Source organism: Mesoplodon densirostris, chromosome 18 (genome assembly GCF_025265405.1).
Source record: "Mesoplodon densirostris isolate mMesDen1 chromosome 18, mMesDen1 primary haplotype, whole genome shotgun sequence".
NCBI lineage: Eukaryota > Metazoa > Chordata > Mammalia > Artiodactyla > Ziphiidae > Mesoplodon > Mesoplodon densirostris.
In genome coordinates, this window is record NC_082678.1 from 19,408,304 (window position 1) to 19,427,919 (window position 19,616).

Consider the following 19,616-nt stretch of genomic DNA (forward strand, 5'->3'; position numbering starts at 1 on the left):
CTTCTGCCCACACGGCAGGCACACTGACTGCTCTGCTGGCTCTACTGCTGGGTCCCCTCCCTGGTTAGTCCCCAGTACAACCCAAACAAGAAAAGAGAACAAGAGGGAGCTGGGCAGCAGCTTGCCCCATCTGCGCCCTGTGGCCCCTCTGTCTCGTGCGGGTCCCCCACTCTGTCCTTCCCGCCTTTGTTGGTTTCCAGCCAGATTGACAAGCCTTTAAAAAATAGTACCTCAATGTCCCTAGCCTGTTCACCATCTTTTACACCAGGCCCCAAGATGCTGTCCTCACTTTATAGACTGGGGGATTCTCGGAATTAACCGGCCCAAGGTCACACACCCAGTGAGCTTCGGGCTCGAACCCAGGGTTCCGGGCAGCCTGTTTTCTCCGAGGTTGCACTTGGCCCCGAGTATCCTGTCGGGTCTGGGGACACAGTCGTGGAGAGGGGAGAAGGGACGCGAGGGCGGGCAACAAGAATCCTAGAGCAGCACGGGAGCGGGCGGCGGGGTGGGCCGGCCGAGGCGGGCCGGGGCGGGGCGGAGGCTGCGGGCCCCGGTGGGGCGGGCCCGCGCGGGTGGCGGCGGCGGCAAGCGCTCCGCCACAGCCGGTTGGTGAGCCCTGGAAAGCCTGGGCGCGGCGAGCTGCCCAGCCCGGGACAGAGCCGGGCGCCGAGCGGGCCACTAGAACGGCGCGGGGGGCGGGCCCGGTCCAGCCCGCCAGGCCGCGCCACGGGCACCGGCCCCGCGGCGCCCTAGCTCAGGCGCCCGGCGGGCTAGGACAGCACGCGCCAGCGCGCTGAGCCGAGGCGCGGGGACATGCAGCGCGCGGGAGGCGGCCGGCGCGGGCTCTGGGCGCGGTAGCAGCGCCCCTTCCCCCCGGTGAGTGGCGGGCGCCGAGCCGGGGGCGCCAACTTCGCCGCCAACTTGGGGCTGGGCTCAGGCGCCGCGCGGGCAAGGACGGCGGAGACAGATGGCGCGGCACCGGGGAGAGTCTGGTGGGCGCAGGGAACCCCAGGAAGGGGGCGCCGGGGGACCGGGACCCTCGGGGACCGGGCCTGGGGTTTGGACCCGGGCGGGCGGAGAGGAGGTGAGGGAGAGGCCGAGGTGACAGGCGCGCGGCGGGCGCGAGGGAAGGACGCGGGCGAGGCGCCCAAGACGTTCGTCTCCTGGGTCGCCGAGCCCTCCAGCTCTTTCGCCCGGCACCGCGGCACCGCAGGGGAGGGTGCGGTGCGGGACGTGGGAGTCTGGGCTGCGGGCCCCGCAACTGTTGCTGCTGGAAGCCGGGCGGGGGCTGGGGAGCGGGGCTGGGTTCGGCCAGAGCGGAGGGGGCTGGAGAGGGCACGGAGCAGAGAGGACGAAAGGGGGCTGTCGGTGGCTCCAGGAGCCCGGCCCCCTGCTCCCGGAGGTCTGCTGAGCACCTACCGCGCGCATCTGCCTTCACACTCCCGCCCCTTCACCGGCTGTAAGTCCTCCAGACCCTCCCCTCCCAGCTCTTCCTTCGGTAGAGCGCTCCCTCCTCTGACCTCAGGAAATCAGCGTGGGCTTTCACCGGGTGGTGGGCTCTTCCCAAATGCTGGCCCCGCGCCCTGCGGACCCAGGCTCCGAGGAGGGGAAAGGAAGGGTGGGCGAAGAGGACCTGGGAGAGCCGAGAGCCCGGGTGCGCTGGGCCCTGGCTGCCCCACCAGCGTGTTGCTCTGGTCCCCCGGGGCTTCGACCAGGATCCCCGACGGCGGGGAAGGGGAGCCACTGAGCCTCCTGCGGCAGAAGGCGGTTCGTGCCAGGCCTAGGTGAGCAGGGCCAGGGCCAAACGAAGGCAAAAGACCCAGTGGCCAGAAAATCGCCAAGGGTGCGTCCCACGACCCATCCCAAGGTCCTGCTGGGTGAGCGAAGGGGGAATTCCTGCGGGGCCCTGACGCTCACCCCACTTGTCCTAGTCCTGCTCACCCGTCGGGACTTCGGACTCAGTCCCCAGCCCTCTGATAGTGGCACCGCCCTGGCTCGATCCGACCCGGGCTTTGGAGAAACTGAGGAAAGGAACTTGGGCGGGGGTGGGGGGGGGAGCTCGTCTGCTCAGTCTCAGAGCCCGTCTAGTTTCTGGCTGCGCCAGTCCGTTTCCAACCTGCTCCTAAACCCCGTTAGGAATTCGAAGAGGAACGTGAAGGGGACTGGGTAGGTCGGGAACCGGACTCCTGGGTTCTCCCTAGGGCAGGGCTGGGCTGGTACCCGCCTACAGCCCCGCCTGCCAGGCGAACTCGGCGTCCCCCACCCGCGGGGCTTGGGGTGGCGACGCAGCTTGGGGCAGTGGGTATGGGGGCCTGGGAGCCGGGACCCCCGCAGAGGGTAGCAGCGAGGCGGGGGGGCGCGGAGTGCGTGGTGCCCAGTTTGGCCGCCAGGAGGCGTGGCGCGGGTCCCCGCGCCCGGAGTTGCCGCCGCTGCTGCCGCCGCATGGCGAGTGTCCTTGAGCCGCGGGTGACGGTGGCTCTCGCCGCTCGCGCCCCCTCCTCCCGCGGGGGGAGTCCGATGCCACGTTCCCTATGAATTATTTATCGCTGGCCTAAAAATACCCCGAACTTCACAGCCCGAGTGTAAGAGATTCCCCCGGGGGTTCCGGGAGGAATCAGCTGGGGTGGGGGGGCGGGTTCGTCTTGGAGGAGGGAGACCTCGGTGACCGCGCCAGTGGGGGCAAGGTGGAGGGGTGATCTTCTCCCCTGGCGCCTGGGTTCAGGTCTTAGCTCGGCAAAATGGAGGGAGGGAAACCCGACGGCAAAGCTGAGGCCGCTCACTCGGAGGGCAGTGGATCCAGAGGAGCCGCGCAGCCGGGGTCCCTGGGCGCCCGGGAAACAGCGCGGTTGGTGGGTTAGGCCGACTCCTGGGACCGAGGCTCCCGGCTTAGAAGAGGGGGCGGCCATCAGATGTCTGGAGTGTGAGTGCGTGTGCACGTCCGTGTGCGGGAGCCTGCCTGGGATTGGGGGAGCAGGGGGAAGAGAAGAGCCCTAAGCTCGTGGAGGTGCTCAGGCCGTTCAAGGTGATGCTGAGTGTCCCCACTGCCACTCTCCGCCGGGCTTTTTGGGGGTCCGGGTGTTCATCAAATATTACCAGCACGTTTGTGAAAGGTGCGGGCGGCAAGTGGGTGGGCAGAGGTCCTTAAGACAACAGTCCAGTATGGGGCGGGGGCATCATGGAGTGGGCAAATTCCTGCAACAGGGAGCAGAATGATGAGGGAGACATCGCAGAGGCATAGCCAGGAGCTCCCCAACCCGGGGGGTGGGGGCTGGTGAGGGGGAGAAGGGCAACTGGCCTAGAGCCAGACCCAGACCCTGTGTCTTCTCACCCGTATTTCCAGAGCCGTCAGGCACTAAGGCAGGTGCTCTGTGGGAGAGGGATTTAGGTGGGGCTCTGAAAATTCTGGAATTTGTCCTGTAGACAAGAGAGAGTCAGTGGGAAGAGGACATTGTAACCCGAGGGAACGGCAGAGCAAAGGCCTGGAGATAATGACAGCGGGAGCTGTCTGGCCACCAGACTGGAGGAAGTGTGGGGTGCACGGAGGGGACCCTGACAGTTAGGGTGCGTGGGGCTCTGTCCACGGGACCCAGGTGTCTGGACTTCATTTGTGGGCACCAGGGAGCAGCTGTGCTCTTTGAGGAGGGGTGCAGTGGCCAGAGGACTGTTTCAGGCCAGTGGGGCAGGCCGGGGTGGGTGGATGGGAGGCGGAGACGGGGGAGGCCAGGGGGAGGCAAGTGGGAGGTTGGATCAGGCCAGGGCTCCGGGATGACCTCCTGCCTTGCGGAGGAGGCTGGATGCCACGTGGTGCTGAGACTCTGGAGCCTGAATCTCTTGGAATCTGCCCATTGCTATTTGAAGCTCAGAGACTGGCCTGATTGAGGCCCCTCCCTCCAGGAGCATTCCGCAATCCCTCCTGGGGAGAGGCAAGACCCGCACCAACTCCCTCTCCTCCTCCTCTCCAGTCCTGGAGGACACCTTCCCAGCAGAGAGAGTTTCTAGGGGCAGTGCCCCCTCAGAGTTGAGGGAGGACCTGGGTCCTTCATCTAGAGTCACGTGATCCAAAAGGAACAAAACGAGAGCCACAGGTAGGCACTTTAGAAAAAGGAAAAAGAAAAGTGAAATGAATTCTAACACTGTTGTTTAACTCAATGTAGCTAAAATATTTCTTCAACATGTAATCCATATAAAAATCTTAGTGAGAGATTTTCTTTTTGTAATACAAAGTCTTCACTCTCCAGCGTGCATGTTACACTTCGCAGCATACCTCAGTTTGGACAAGCCACATTTAAGTGCTCAGTCATCATACGTGACTGGTGGCTGCTGTATTTGACAGCACGGTTCTAGAGCTCAGAGCTGGGAGGCATAAGTGGGGGAAGCTTCGGGCTTCCCAGAGGATGGGGAAGCTACAGAGGTGGGCAGAGATGAGCACAGAGAGGACTTGCAAAGGAAGAAATGAGCCCGACAGTGCTCTTTGCAGGTGTGATTTGAAATCCCTCATTGGAGGTAGAGGTGGGCATGGCACACTTAGCTTCCCACCCTAGAATCACACGCCTCCAAGCTGACGTTCTAAGTCAGTGTACTGGGAAACCATACACAGGGGGAGATTTCAAGGGCACAAAAATGAGCACAGTATGCCCTCCCCTGCCAAAAATCCTGTCTTCTCATTTTGAAATGAGACCAAGCCCAGTCTGGTCACCATTTGGCTCTCCCCTGTTCAGAAGTTTCACTGGGGATGTGATGGAGATGGAGAGGGTGGCAAAGCTGTGGCCGATGGCCAGCCGGGAGGGAGAGCTGCATCCGCGGGCACCACTCACCGGTGTGGCTGTTTGTCCAAAAGCAATGATGTTTGTTTCGCAGGGATACACGTCAGGCCCTTGGGGTAGGTTAAAAAATCCCTCACACCAGCGATGGCCTAGGGTGGCAGGTCATGTGTGAGATAAACCCGAGCCCTGAACAAATCACTGGTGACACACTCCTGCTGCGGAAGAGCTGCTACTAATTGAGGCCACAGAGGATAGAGTAGGGATATCCAGTGCCCAGGAGGAGGGGGCTTTGTGCCAGGTAGGATTATGAAGAGCAGGGCCCTTGGGGATGTTAGATTCAGTTTAGGATGGAGAAGGGGTGTGTGTGTGTGTGTGTGTGTGTGTGAGTGTGTGTGTGTGTGTGTGTGTGTGTGTTACAAGAGCTGCCTTCCTTTACCTGGCTGTGGGGCTGTCACCTATAGGATAAGGATACTGACAACAGTGGGTAGCCCTCCCACTGCTGTGAAGTAGGTCCTGTGATTACTGCAGGCAAGAAATCATGGCTCAGAGAGGCTAAGCAACTTCCCCAAGATCACACAGTTAGTAAGTGGCAGAACTGGGACTTGAACTCAGGTCTCTCTGACTCATATCCATGCACTTGGTACCAGGTTAGCATTTTTTTTTAAAATAAATTTATTTATTTATTTTTGGCTGCGTTGGGTCTTTGTTGCTGTGCGCGGGCTTTCTCCAGTTGTGGCGAGCGGGGGCTACCCTTTGTTGCGGTGCGTGGGCTTCTCATTGCGGTGGCTTCTCTTGTTGCGGAGCACAGGCTCTAGGTGCACGGGCTTCAGTAGTTGTGGCTCACGGGCTCTAGAGCGCAGGCTCAGTAGTTGTGGCGCACGGGCTTAGTTGCTCCGCGGCATGTGGGATCTCCCCTGACCAGGGCTTGAACCTGTGTCCCCTGCATTGGCAGGCGTATTCCCAACCACTGCGCCACCAGGGAAGTCCCACCAGATTAGCATTTGCTGTGAACCTGCCTGGGGCAGAACCCAGATGGATGAGTTTCCAAAGGTCTGGCCTTTCTAGCCAAGCCTGATGTTCAGCAGTAGAATGGAAGTAGTGAGCCCCTATTCTGGTCATGTTCTTCCCGGGTCCTGCCCTCTGGGCTGCGCTTGGACACTCAGCTAACCTCTCTGTCTCTTTCTCTTTGTCTGTCTGTGTCTGTCTGTCTCCCCCTCTCTCTGCCTCTCTTTGTGGAGGGAGGTTTCTCCCTCTTCTCTTTCAGCCTCTGGGTGTGTGTCCCTCTGACTCTGGCCTTTGCCTCCTCTCTGTCATTCATCTTTTCTCTCCGTGCCTCTGTCCCCCTCCCTGTGCCTATCCTGGTCTCTCTGCAGGACCCTCCAGTGGACATGGGTGGGGCCCTGGGGCCGGCCCTGCTGCTCACCTCACTCCTCGGTGCCTGGGCAGGGCTGGGCCCGGGTCAGGGCGAGCAGGCTGTGACGGTGGCCGTGGTGTTTGGCAGCTCGGGGCCACCGCAGGCCCAGGCCCGTACCCGCCTCACCCCCCAGAGCTTCCTGGACCTGCCCATGGAGATCCAGCCACTCACCGTGCGTGTCAACAACACCAACCCCAGCAGTCTTCTCACCCAGATCTGCGGGCTCCTGGGCACTGCCCGAGTCCACGGCATCGTCTTTGAGGACAACGTGGACACCGAGGCCGTGGCCCAGATCCTCGACTTCATCTCCTTCCAGACCCACGTGCCTATCCTCAGCATCAGTGGGGGCTCTGCTGTGGTCCTCACCCCCAAGGTGCCCATTCAAAGTCATGTCCCTACATCCCATGAGCCTGGAGCCAGGCTGGGGCTGGGGGAGAGGGGCTGAGTCTGGGCCAGGGAGACACTTAGGTCCTGGGAAACTGGGATTGGGTGGGCCCAGCAAGGGGGTGAGGGCTGAGGGAGGCATGGGTGAGGGAGGAGAAGGCTGTGGGAATGATGTTCCTATGTTCTAGAAGATAAACTTTCTGAGCTGCTTTCACATGTGTGTCTGGATGAGGGATGGGCAGGTACCAAACCCACCTCTAGTTCTGGGGCAGCCCTTGCCCACCTTCTCCCTGTTTTTCTGGCCTTCCGTGGTCAGGCTCCAGACCCAGAAGTGCAGGGCCAGGGTGGGTGTGGGATCTGATGTAGCTGGCCTGCAGCGGAGAGCATCCAAGGGCAGGTCATGCCCTTGCTGTCCTGTGGGGAGAAAGTTCTAAACACACATTCACCAGCAATCACAGCTGGGATCCTAGTCCTGAAGGAAAAACACAGGATGCCCCGAGGGAGTCCAGTGGGACCCCTTCTGGGTCTGGGGTTGGTCAGAGAAGGTCTCCTAAGAAATGACACCTAAGCCGAGACCTGGAGGATGAGGGGGGGTTGACAAGGTATGTGTGTGGGGTGGACTGGGGGAGAGTGTTCCAGGCGGAGGGAGCAGGTGGTGTGAACACCCAGAGGTGAGAAGGAGCACAGAGTGTCTGAGGAACAGACAGGAGCCTGGAGAGGGAGGTGAGGTCCCAACCACACGGGAGGACATTCAGGTTTTACTCAAAGTAAGTGAGGAGCTGAAGAAGGTGTTGAGGGGAGACTGATCTGATTTGCCTTTCTTTTATGATTATATTTTTATTATGGGGAATTTTGAGCATACGTAAAAGTAGAAGAGTATAATGACCCCATGTAGCCCCTATCCATCCCAGGCCAACCCTGCCTCAGCCTTACCCCCGGGGACCCACTTCTCCTCTTCTGTTTTTGTTTTTTTTTTTTGCGGTACGCGGGCCTCTCACTGCTGTGGCCTCTCCCGTTGCGGAGCACAGGCTCCGGACGCCCAGGCTCAGCGGCCATGGCTCACGAGCCCAGCTGCTTCGCGGCATGTGGGATCTTCCCGGACCGGGGCACGAACCCGTGTCCCCTGCATCGGCAGGCGGACTCTCAACCACTGCGCCACCAGGGAAGCCCATCTCTCTCTTTTTTCCTTGCAAATTTGTTTGTTGAAGGAACTGGGTTACTTGTCCTGTAGAGTTTTCTCGGAGTTGCTTTTTTAAAAGATTGGGACAGTCGCAGTGTGGCGAAATCTTGGAGGGGCTGCAGTGGCAGCAGGGAACCCACAGCTAGGAGAGGCTTGCGCTAGCCCAGGCTCGTTCTTGCAGTGTCCGGGCGTTTGTGGTGGCAGAGGCAGTAGAGAGGAAGGACATTCTCATCCCCAGGGCTCCATAGAGGATGGTGCTTTCCCAGTTACCTGTGGGCCTGACATTAGCTCTCAGCACGGTGGTTCTCCACCCTCACAGTGCTTTAGAAAAATACAGACACCCAGTGTACCATTTCTAAGATTCCCATTCAGTTGGTCTGGACTAGTGGGCTCAAGAGTCACCTAAAGAGCTTGTTGAAATACAGATTCCCGGGCGCCATCCTCAGGGATTCTGATCCAGCAGGTGAGCACTGCGCCCGAGAATTTGCATTTCCTACAAGCTCCCAGCTGACGCTGCTGCTGCTGGTTTGCGGTCCAGCCTTGGTCAGGCACGAATATTAAAAAAATCTCTCCAGGGCATTCTAATGGGCGGCAGGGGCTGGGAACCACGTGCGGGGCGGGCGGGAGGGAGGTTATCGCGAGACTAGGGCTCCCGGGACATCCAGCACCTTCCGACGCAAGGGTGTGTGGGGGTTGCCGGAGGGAGTGGAAGTTGCCGGAGGGAGTGGAAGTTGGGGCGGGGCGGGACTCGGCTCGCCCTACCCTCCGCTCAGGCCCCACCCCTCCCCCTAGGAGCCGGGCTCCGCCTTCCTGCAGCTGGGCGTGTCCCTGGAGCAGCAGCTGCAGGTGCTGTTCAAGGTGCTGGAGGAGTACGACTGGAGCGCGTTCGCCGTGATCACCAGCCTGCACCCGGGCCACGCCCTCTTCCTCGAGATCGTGCGCGCCGTCGCCGACGCCAGCTACGTGGGCTGGCGGCTGCTGGACGTGCTCACGCTGGAGCTGGACCCCGGCGGGACGCGCGCCCACACCCAGCGCCTGCTGCGCCAGCTCGACGCCCCGGTGCTGGTGGCCTACTGCTCGCGCGAGGAGGCCGAGGTGCTGTTTGCCGAGGCGGCCCAGGCCGGCCTGGTGGGGCCCGGGCACGTGTGGCTGGTGCCCAACCTGGCGCTGGGCAGCACCGACGCGCCCCCCGCCGCCTTCCCCGTGGGCCTCATCAGCGTCGTCACCGAGAGCTGGCGCCTCAGCTTGCGCCAGAAAGTCCGCGACGGCGTGGCCATCCTGGCCCTCGGCGCCCACGGCTACCGGCGCCAGCACGGCGCCCTGCCTGCCCCGGCTGAGGAGTGCCGCGGCCACCCTGGGCCTGTCAGCCCTGCCCGGAAGGCCTTCTACAGGTGGGCACCTGCCCAGGGCATAGGATGGCCACGAGTGGCCGTGAGTTTGGGCTCACTGGTCACACCTCCCACTAGGTGTGTGCCTGGGGCCAAGTGACCTCACCTCTCTGGGCCATTGTTTCTTCATCTGAGAAAAGAGCGGGGTGTGAGGGTGTGGTGAGGATCTCGGGGGTCAACACAGGGAAACAGAACAATAATTACACAAATGCTACCTGCTGCTGGCGGTGATGCGGCAGAAGGTGGGGGAGGGCACATCTGGTCCTGGTCGGGGCTAAGGGGACCCTGGCTTCTCCCCCCTCGCAGGCACCTACTGAATGTCACCTGGGAGGGCCGGGACTTCTCCTTCAGCCCTGGTGGGTACCTGGTCCAGCCCACCATGGTAGTGATCGCCCTCAACCGGCACCGCCTCTGGGAGATGGTGAGAAGGGGGTGAGCCCAGGGGCCCTCGGTACCCTTTCATTTTATCCCCCTCTCTTGTCCCACAGCTGAGCAGAGAGGCCCTTCTGTCCCTCATCCAGCCCCTCATCCTTCAGGTCTCAGCTGAAACATTTCCACTGAGAAGCCTTCCAGGTCCCCCAGGGGGTCTGAGGCAGGCCTGCTCCGGGCTCCCACAACACCCTTCACTGTAGAACTTATCAAGCACTCTTATTACACAGTCCTGCCCCTGGAGGAGTAACCCACAGCTGTGCTGGCTAGACGGACACGTAAACAAATAGAGTTTGGGGAGGTCAGTGCTTAAGAAAAAATGTTTGCAAAGCATTATGGGAATCGAGAGGAGGGGCAGAAATTAGTTCTGTCTTCAAAGGAGGAAACTGGGGAAGGCTTCACAGAAGTTGGGACATTTGGGCTGGGCTATGGATGGTTGAGTAGGAGCCCATCGGGAAGGGATAGTACCCTGGTATAGACTGAGGGGAAGGAGGGTTTAGTTTTTTGGTTTTGGTTTGGTTTTGGTTTTGGTTTTTGCCATGCCACGCAGCTTGTGGGATCTTAGTTCCCTGACCAGGGATTGAACCAGGGCCCATGGCAGTGAAAGCGCCGAGTCTTAACCACTGGACTGCCAGGGAATTCCCCTGGAGCATTTTTAAGTGATGCGTTTGGAGGTGTGGGGACTGGGGAAGAAGGGTAGGGTGATGGAGATAAATTGGACCCGTGAAGGGCCTTGAGTGCTGGGCTAAGGACTTTATGTGAAGCTTGGGGGAATGAGTGCGGTGTGACAGGCTCAGGTCTGGGCTTTAGGAAGAGGCCGTGAGTCAGCAGCAGTGTGGAGGCTGGCCTGGAAAGTGCAGGGACCAGAAGCCGGGGAGGCTGCAGGGAGCCCTCCCCTCGCCCAGCCCCTTGCCCCGACGCTCCTGTTCTCCAGATGCTCCCGCCCCAGGCCCTGCTTCGTCCTGCCCCAAGTGACCTTAGGTGTGGTGGGGGGATTCTTGGTCCTGGCAGGCCTCGCCCAGAGGCCCCACCTATAGTGTGGGCTTAGTGGGGCTGAAGGTCCCGGGCTGAGGCCGGTCACCCTCTGCAGGTGGGGCGCTGGGACCATGGTGTCCTCCACATGAAGTACCCGGTATGGCCTCGCTACAGTGCCTCCCTGCAGCCCGTGGTGGACAGCCGGCACCTGACGGTGGCCACGCTGGAAGAGCGACCCTTTGTCATCGTGGAGAGCCCCGACCCTGGCACAGGCGGCTGCGTGCCCAACACTGTGCCCTGCCGCCGGCATGGCAACCACACCTTCAGGTCCGCGAGAACACCCGGGAGGCCCGGTGTGAGCCGTGTGCCGCCGTGCGATGGCGGGCGTTGTGTGTGTCTTATGCTTGGGCATAGGGGTGGGCGTCCACCCACCAGGCTGGGAGGAGCCGCTGGCTCTGACCCCTGCTGGTCTCTTGGTGGCAGCAGTGGTGACACGGCCCCCTACACCAAGCTTTGCTGTAAGGGCTTCTGCATCGACATCCTCAAGAAGCTGGCCAAGGTGGTCAAGTTCTCCTACAATCTGTACCTGGTGACCAACGGCAAGCATGGCAAGAGGGTGCGCGGCGTGTGGAACGGCATGATCGGGGAGGTAGGCCCGCCCCCAGGCCACCTGCGCCCGCCCACCTGCCCGCCTGCTGCCCTGGGCCCCATCCATCCGTCAGCCACGCCCCGATGTTCCTTAGGTGTTTCCTCCTGTTCTGGGGATCAGTCAGGGTGGGACCCAGGCCCAGCTCCTAAGGGTCTCCAAACTGGCAGGGGCACTGTGCTGGCACCAATGATGACCCCTGGGGTCAGTACTGACAGTGGAGCTCTGAGGACCCAAGTGGGAACAACTGACTCAGCTGGTGGGTGCTGGCTGCGGGGCTGGGAGGGGAGCGGGGGAGTCCTCCAGCCTGCGGGAGCCCCTCCTCTGATCTGGGCCTGACCCCCAGGTGTACTACAAGCGGGCAGACATGGCCATCGGCTCCCTCACCATCAATGAGGAGCGCTCCGAGATCGTGGACTTCTCTGTGCCCTTTGTGGAGACGGGCATCAGCGTGATGGTGGCTCGCAGCAACGGCACCGTCTCCCCCTCGGCCTTCCTGGGTGCGGCTCGGGGTGGGCAGGGATAGCGCAGAGGGGCCCACGAAGTGGACGTGTGGAGCATGGGTGGAGATGGGGAGCTTGGGGTGGACCCCAGAGGACAGCACTGCAGCCTTGGGTCCTTGGAGGTTAGCCAGAGGCCTGAGCTACAATAGGTGGGTAGACGGAGAGGGAAGAGGTGACGTCCAGGTTCAGTCCTGAGCCCAGGTGCTCGGTAAGGGCGGGGTAAAATGTGGTGCCCTCGTGAGGGACAGGAAAACCAGGAAGGCAGGCTGACTTCAGGAGGTGCCTGGTGGGCTGGGACATTGTTTTGTGTTTCATTTTTTGGCCTCATGGCTTGCGGGATCTTAGTTCCCTGACCAGGGATTGAACCCGCACCCTCAGCAGTGAAAGCACAGAGTCCTAACCACTGGACCGCCAGGGAACTCCTGGGCTGGGACACTGGGACAAAGGGAGAAGATTCACGGGGGGTTGGAGGAGCCAAGCCAGAGCATGGGAAGCCAGGCTAGTTTCTGACTTGATTAGGAATTCAGCATTTCTTGGGCAGCTCCCTTGTGCCAGGTCCCATGCTAGGTGCTGGGATCCAGCCATAGCCCTGGCCTTCCCAGAGCACCCAGTCAGAAGCTCAGGTGGGACTTGCAGTGTGGGATGGTTCAAAGAGCCCTGAGGACAGGTGAGCCTCTTGACCAGGAGCAGAAGAGGGAATCCCAGGTCTGCCTCTTCCTGCTGTGTGGCCTTGGGCAAGTCACTGAACCTCTCTGACCAGGGTTCCTCAGCCACAGGGAAGGCAACAAACTCCACTTCGTAGGATGGGCATTGTATCAAAGGAGCAAATGCTTTGGGCAGTAATGACTTCTCACTCAGGGAGACTGAAATGATTTTGTCAGAAACCTCAGGTCGGTCTCCCCAGCCCCTCAGGCCTCGGTTTCTGTGTCAGTAGGATGAGGGGTAAGACTTGGCTTCAGAGCTCTGATTCCAAGCAGCTCACCCATGCTGGGCCCGGGGGGTGTCGGGGGGTGGAGTTCCAGACCCAGGAGCGTGGGCAGAGGTGCTGGCGGCGAGGAAGGAGAGGAGGAAAGCAGAGGGAATTCCCTGAGCTTGCTCCTGGGGCTTTGAGGGGCCACCCTCAGGGATTTGGCGAAAGGAAGTGGGGGGAAGAGGGAGAATGAGAGCCAGGGGAGATGTGGAATCAAAGGGAGGTTTCCTAGGGTGGGTGGTGGGTGATGGGACCCTGGCCCAGGGCAGATGGAGGAGAGAGACCAAGAATGCTGGGGAGCCTGACCTCCCTGGGGGATGGCGTCTCTCCTGGGGCTCCACTGCTCTGAGAGTCAGAAACCCCTCGGCTCAGTCCACGGGGCTGATGACCACATGGGCCCACCTGTCTGCACCCAGAACTCCTGAGCTGTTGGGGGGACACACAGCGCCGATGCCTCTGAACCTCCTGCCTCTGTTCCCAGAGCCCTACAGCCCTGCCGTGTGGGTGATGATGTTTGTCATGTGCCTCACCGTGGTGGCCATCACCGTCTTCATGTTTGAGTACTTCAGCCCCGTCAGCTACAACCAGAACCTCACCAGCGGCAAGAGTCAGCTTCCCCCTGGGCCTGGGAGCAGGGGCAGGGCTGGAACTTCCAGGAGGGGTGGGTTCAGGGCCAGAGGGGCCTTTCAGAGAATGCCCCGTGGGGGAGGTCCCTGGCCTTCGGACAATATGCAGGGGGCCAATCAGATGCATGAGAGAGAGAGAGAGAGAAGCCAGGTGAGTTGACGTGCCCTGGGGTGGGGACGGCCAGGGATGGGGTCTCCACCCAGGACAGAGCAGAGACAGGAGCTGTGGAGTGGGGTGGGCTGAACCTGACCCCCTCTGTCCCGGGCAAGAGGAGCACCAGTGTCCTCCCTTTCACCCCCAGAGTCTGGGGGCCCGTCCTTCACCATCGGCAAGTCTGTGTGGCTGCTCTGGGCACTGGTCTTCAACAACTCGGTGCCCATCGAGAACCCCCGGGGCACCACCAGCAAGATCATGGTCCTGGTCTGGGCTTTCTTCGCCGTCATCTTCCTCGCCAGCTACACTGCCAACTTGGCCGCCTTCATGATCCAGGAGCAGTACATCGACACTGTGTCTGGCCTCAGTGACAAGAAGGTTCTGGAGCCCCAGAGGGTGCTGTTGGAGGGTTGTGGGGGATGCTGCAGCCAGGGGCAGGCGTTGGGTGGGACACAGGACAGTTAGAATCAGTGGAATTTGAACTGGAGGCGGGAGCAGGCAGAAGCGGGGGAGCCTGGGGAGGAGGGGGCTGGGGACGGGGACAGGGGGAGATGGCTCAGGTCCACTGACTAAGTGGCCTTGAGTAAGTCTCTCCCTGTCCCGGCCTCAGTTTCCTTGTTTGTAAAACACCGGCGTGGGCTGGACAGTCTCTAAGACCATGCTGCGCTCGCTATTCAAGTCCAGACTAGGGGGATGGGGTCGGGGCCGGGGGCGCCTGGAGGGTTGGAGGAGGGGTTATGAATGGTGGCTGCCCTCTGCGTGCAGTTCCAGCGGCCTCAGGATCAGTACCCACCCTTCCGCTTCGGCACCGTGCCCAACGGTAGCACGGAGCGGAACATCCGCAGCAACTACCGCGACATGCACACCCACATGGTCAAGTTCAACCAGCGCTCAGTGGAGGATGCGCTTAGCAGCCTCAAGATGGGGTGGGTCCGCAGTCCTGCACCCACCCTCTGACTGTCTCTACCCACGTGTCTCCTCGAGAGACCCAAGGTGGGATGGTGAGACTGGGTTGCCATGTAGGAACCCCGGGGAGGGGGTGAGGAGGTCTTGGGGCAGAGTGAAGCTTGAGGACGCCCACCAGAGCCCAGAGACGCAGCTGTGGTATTGACCAAGGTTCAGCCTTGCCCTCAGGTGTTGGTTGTGACCTTCTTAGGATCTTTAGGGGCCTGGAGGGCAGAGAGGGTGTGTCCTCTGGGAGCAGAGTGTCCCCTGGCCTCTCTGAGGAGGAGGGTAGGTGGGGTTCTGAAGCTGTGGGAGGGGGCTTCTCTGCACCAGGACCCCAGAGATCTAGAGAAGGCTCTGCCCATCCATCCCTCCTGGGTGGTGGTCAGTGGGCTCACGTGGCCCAGACCCCTGTCAGGCCCCAGGTTTGGTGCCCTGAACTCCACTTGATCCCTGGCCTGAGGGCTCAGCCTGTCCCCAGGAAGCTGGATGCCTTCATCTATGACGCTGCTGTCCTCAACTACATGGCGGGCAAGGACGAGGGCTGCAAGCTGGTCACCATTGGCTCTGGCAAGGTCTTTGCCACCACTGGCTATGGCATCGCCATGCAGAAGGACTCCCACTGGAAGCGGGCCATAGACCTGGCGCTCCTGCAGTTCCTGGGGGACGGTGGGTGCAGCCGCTGATGGGGGCTGGGGTGGGTCCCGGGTGGGCCACAGAGCCCGTGGTCGGGACAGCTGCCCGATGGCTGGTCAACATCTCCACCACTGTCCTCTGAGTGCCCAGGGCCCGTGGGCACGGAGAGAGGTCTCTGGGGGTGAGAGGTGGGTGCAGTGGCTGGGTGGGGGGTATTAGGAGCAGCTGGATGGAGACGTGGGGAGGGACTGGTTTGCCGGGAGGGAGCAGGAAATAGCTGGGGAGCCCTTGCAGGATGGGAAGACAGGAAGGAGCTTAGGCCACACAGTGGAGGTTTGGGGGCATCTGGACTCCTTTACTGTTCTCAAGACCCCTCCCCTCCATTGCATCTTGAGATGACCTGGGGTAGCGCCAACAGTCTGCCTAATCCCAGAGCCAGAACCCAGGTTTGCCTTGGTATCCCGGGGGCTCACATGTGTGAGCGGCCCGGCTGGGCTGCCCCAACACCCAGAGAGAGCTTTGAATTTAGAGTCCCAACCCTATTAGATAAATAACTGCCTGGTTTTCCATCAGTGCCATAGAATAATGCGAGTGATAACAATGAAGGTGCTTGCAGCCCCCTTGGGGGCCTAGGCCTTTTGGCTCTGTGTGCCCAGCTCCATGCCTGGCACGTAGGTGATCAATAAGTGTTTGATGAATAAATGAATGATAAAATTTATGCAGTCAACAAGCCTTTGCTGGGCATGTGGAGTGTGGGCTTGTGGGAGGTGGGCATGTCAGAGGCTGGCATTCCCCCCCCCAGCTCCCACTCTGCTCTCCTTCCTTCCTGCTCATTGACACCCCCTCCCCCCTCCCCCCCTGCCGGGCTGGATCCCTGTGTGGTCCTACAGGGGGGTGGTACCCTGGCCCCAGACCCCTCCGCACTCCAGGCTTGGGTGAGCACTGGAAGGGTCCTTCCTGAGCCAGGTGTGCCTCGCCCCCACCAGGGGAGACCCAGAAGCTGGAGCGGCTGTGGCTCTCGGGGATCTGCCAGAATGAGAAGAACGAGGTGGTGAGCAGCAAGCTGGACATCGACAACATGGCCGGCGTCTTCTACATGCTGCTCGTGGCCATGGGGCTGGCCCTGCTGGTCTTCGCCTGGGAGCACCTGGTCTACCGGAAGCTGCGCCACTCGGTGCCCAACGCGTCCCGGCTGGACTTCCTGCTGGCCTTCAGCAGGGTGGGTGCCCACTCCACCCTAGACAGGCCCCAGCTTTAGGGGCAGCAACCCAGCTAAGTCAGAGCTGGCCATGGCCCCATTTACAGATGTAAAAACTGAGGTCTGGAGAGGTGGCATGGCCTGCCAGCATCACACAGCAGGTGAGAAGCAGAGCCCTTTTCCAACAGGCAGGGCAGGACTTTGGAGCCGGGCTGACCGGGGTTCGAGTCCTCTGCCATTTACAAGCTGTGTGACTCTAGGAGAAGGAGTTACCCTCTTGGTGCCTCAGAGAGCTCCACTGTAAGCTCTCCCAGCAGCACACAGTAGGAGCTTAACAAATGTTAGTTATGTCCTGGGACTTAGAGACGCCTGGGCTGATGCTTCCCACCTGGGCGTGGGGCGTGGGGCGTGGGGCGGTCCCGGAAGGGCGGGCGCTGCTCACGGCGCGTCGGTCTCCTGCCTCCCGCCCAGGGCATCTACAGCTGCTTTAGCGGGGTGCAGAGCCTGGCCAGCCCAGCGCGGCCGCCCAGCCCGGACCTCACCGCCGGCTCGGCCCAGGTCAGCGTGCTCAAGATGCTGCAGGCGGCGCGCGACATGGTGACCACGGCGGGCGTGAGCAGCTCCCTGGACCGCGCCACGCGCACCATCGAGAGCTGGGGCGGCGGCCGCCGTGCGCCCCCGCCGCCCGCCTGCCCCAGTCCGCGGCCGCCCACCCCCGGCCCGCCCCCCGAGCCGAGCCCCACGGGCTGCGGGTCGCCGGGCGGGGGCCGCACCGTGCTGGGGCGTAGGGCCCCGCAGCCCCCGGGCCGCCCCCCGACGCCCGAGTCCTCCCTACCCGACGTCTCCCGAGTGTCTGGCCGGCCGGCCTGGGAGGCGCGGCGGCTGTCGCTGGCCGGGCGCGGCAGGCGGCACCTCTCGGCCTCCGAACGGCGCGCGCTCCCGCAGCACCCTCAGTCGCCCGAACGCTTTCACTACAGCTCCTTCCCTCGAGCCAACCGGTCAGGGTGCCCCTTCCTTCCGCTCTTCCCGGAGCCCCCCGAGCCCGAGGACCTGCCGCTGCTTGGGCCGGAGCAGCTGGCCCGGCGGGAGGCTCTCCTGCGCGCGGCCTGGACCCGAGGTTCGCGCCCGTGCCACGCTTCCCTGCCCAGCTCAGTGACCGAGGCCTTCGCCTGGCCCAGCTCGGAGCCCTCCCGGTGTGCCCGCCCGGCCTGTGGGCGCTGGACGCAGGCGCAGTCGATGCGGCTGCCGTCCTACCGGGAGGCCTGCCAGGAGGGGGTGTGGGCAGGGCCCCCACCCTGGCCGCACGGACAGCACGCCTGCCTCCACGCCCATGCCCACCTGCCGCTTTGCTGGGGGGCTGTCTGCCCTCACCTCCCACCCTGTGCCAGCCACGGCCCCTGGCTTCCTGGGGCTTGGGGGCCTCCGGGGCACAGGGGCAGGACTCGGGGGCTGAGCACAGAATACAGGGACACTGGGGGGCTGGAAGAGTTCAGCAGGGTGGCCTGTGGGATGCACGGCTTCCCCCGACCTTGCACCTGGAGGCGGATCTCCAGCCTGGAATCAGAAGTGTGAGGTGTCAGCTATTCTGGTTGTTGTTCAGCTGGATTCTCCGCCTGGCACTGCCAGCGTTAGGGGGTAGTTGGGCTCGGCCTTTTCTGGCCTCTGCCATGAAATCCTGGCCATGGGAACCCGGTGACAGATGATGTCTTCCATGGTCAGCTCAGCGACCTCAGCAGCCTCAGGTCCTGGTGTGGGCTGGGCTTTTGCTATCTTCTTATGCAAATCCCTTCCCACCTGGCATGGAGTCACAGGGAGCAGTGGGGTCTCCCTGCCCTGCTGTGAGCCAGTCCCTGGTCATGGCTTCTGGGGGCTTGGTGTGGGAGCATGGAGGCTGGAGCTCGGTGTTGGGGCAGGGCGGTCCTGCTCCTGGCTCCAGCTGGCTGGAGTTTCTTCTCAGAGTGCTGGGACATTAAACAAACCTTTTACAGCCCACTGGTCCTGGCTGCCTCATTCTGCATCCCTGGAGGGGGCACACCAGAGCTGGTAGGCAACAGGAGCATCATGGGAGTATCCCACATGGGGTGTCTGCCTAGAGCAGGTGGGCAGCTCCCTTTGTGGAGCATCCGGGAGGTAAGGCTGAGAGAGGGCTCCAGGCAGCAGAAGCCACTTGGTATTCAGTGCCAGCTCCTGCCCGCCCTGGTGCCAAATGAGACAAATGTGCTCAGCACGGGGGCTCTGGTGGTGATGGATGGAGCTCATCCTTCAACCTCCTTGTAAAGAAGGGCCCATGCCAGGGGCTCTGGGGGTTCTGCCCTGCCAGGGGCCCCCATGGGAGCCTGACAATGTTATGGTGGAAACGGCGGAGGGAGGTCTGTTGTGGGGAACCTGCTGGGCTCTCCTGGGCCCTGGCCAGCTGTGTTCGCCCCGTGGTGGCTGTGCAGGGCTCGGACTGCCTGCTGGCTCTGGAAGCCTGGCATGGGTGGCTTCCGGGGTCAGGCACGGCTCAGCCTTGGGAGGGAAAGACCTCCAGGTCAGAGAATCTGTCCCACATCTCAGTTCTCTGTCCTCCCTCTGGGGCTCTCAGCCCCATCTCCTTCCTCTGTCACATGTCACTGGCTGTGAACCATCTAAAAAGATGGCTCTAGCTTACCAATTTCAGTGCTTTCACTTCTGTGATTACATTTAGCCCCACAATGACTAAAGCGAGCCAGCACTCCTTCCATCCGTTCTGCAAACACGGTGAGCATAGTTGGTGCCGTTAGAGCCTTTTCTGACTGTGAGCCTGTGAAGTCCAAGGCCTTGCTGTCCCCGGCAATTTGGGTGAAGCAGGGCAGAAACTTAACTCCATGTAGTAGGGAGGGGGCTGGGGAGGGCAGTGCTGGATGCCAGTACCACACGCGGCCACGGCCCAGTGCCCTTACCCACACGGCTCCTTGCTGGCTCCCAGGAGGCTGGGTCCCCTCTCCAGTCTCCAAATATTCCACTGCTGGGGCTGGAGCCATGAAAACTGGAAGTTTTTTTGTTTGGTTTTAGGGGCGAGAGCCGCTGAAATGGTAGAGTGGTGGAAATTGCCAGTACCCCTCCGTTCCTGGCTGGAGGGCCTGACAACCACAAGAATGTGTGCCCCCCGAGCCCATTATAGTCATTTCACATTCTCTGCCCCATGGATTTTCACGGATGCAGGTCCAGGATCGGGGTGGGGGCTCAAAAACAGGCTGTGAGTGTGAGTCTAGGGCGGTGCTAGAGGCCAGTGCCGCGGAAGGGAGCTTGACCTTGGTTGCAGCCACTGGAGGTGAGAGGGTTAACCGCTGGCCCCCAGTCCCTGGACCTGAGCTCTCTGGGTCAGGGTCTGCGCGCAGCGCCGGCTGGAAGGCTGCAGCAGGTGACGCCTGGAGGAGTTGCGAG

At 61.8% G+C, this 19,616-nt stretch overlaps 1 protein-coding gene across 1 annotated transcript; it reads left to right on the forward strand.

Annotated features, from left to right (window-relative positions):
• Positions 1-967: 967 nt before the first annotated feature.
• On the forward strand, positions 968-17,783 carry GRIN2C (glutamate ionotropic receptor NMDA type subunit 2C). Its single transcript, XM_060081303.1, has 13 exons — positions 968-1,084; positions 6,137-6,550; positions 8,534-9,132; positions 9,436-9,550; positions 10,649-10,860; positions 11,017-11,182; positions 11,526-11,679; positions 13,134-13,259; positions 13,581-13,810; positions 14,198-14,358; positions 14,859-15,046; positions 16,000-16,232; positions 16,683-17,783. The coding sequence occupies exons 1-13, from the start codon at positions 968-970 to the stop codon at positions 17,781-17,783; spliced, it is 3,816 nt and encodes a 1,271-aa protein (XP_059937286.1).
• The last annotated feature ends 1,833 nt before the right edge of the window (positions 17,784-19,616 follow it).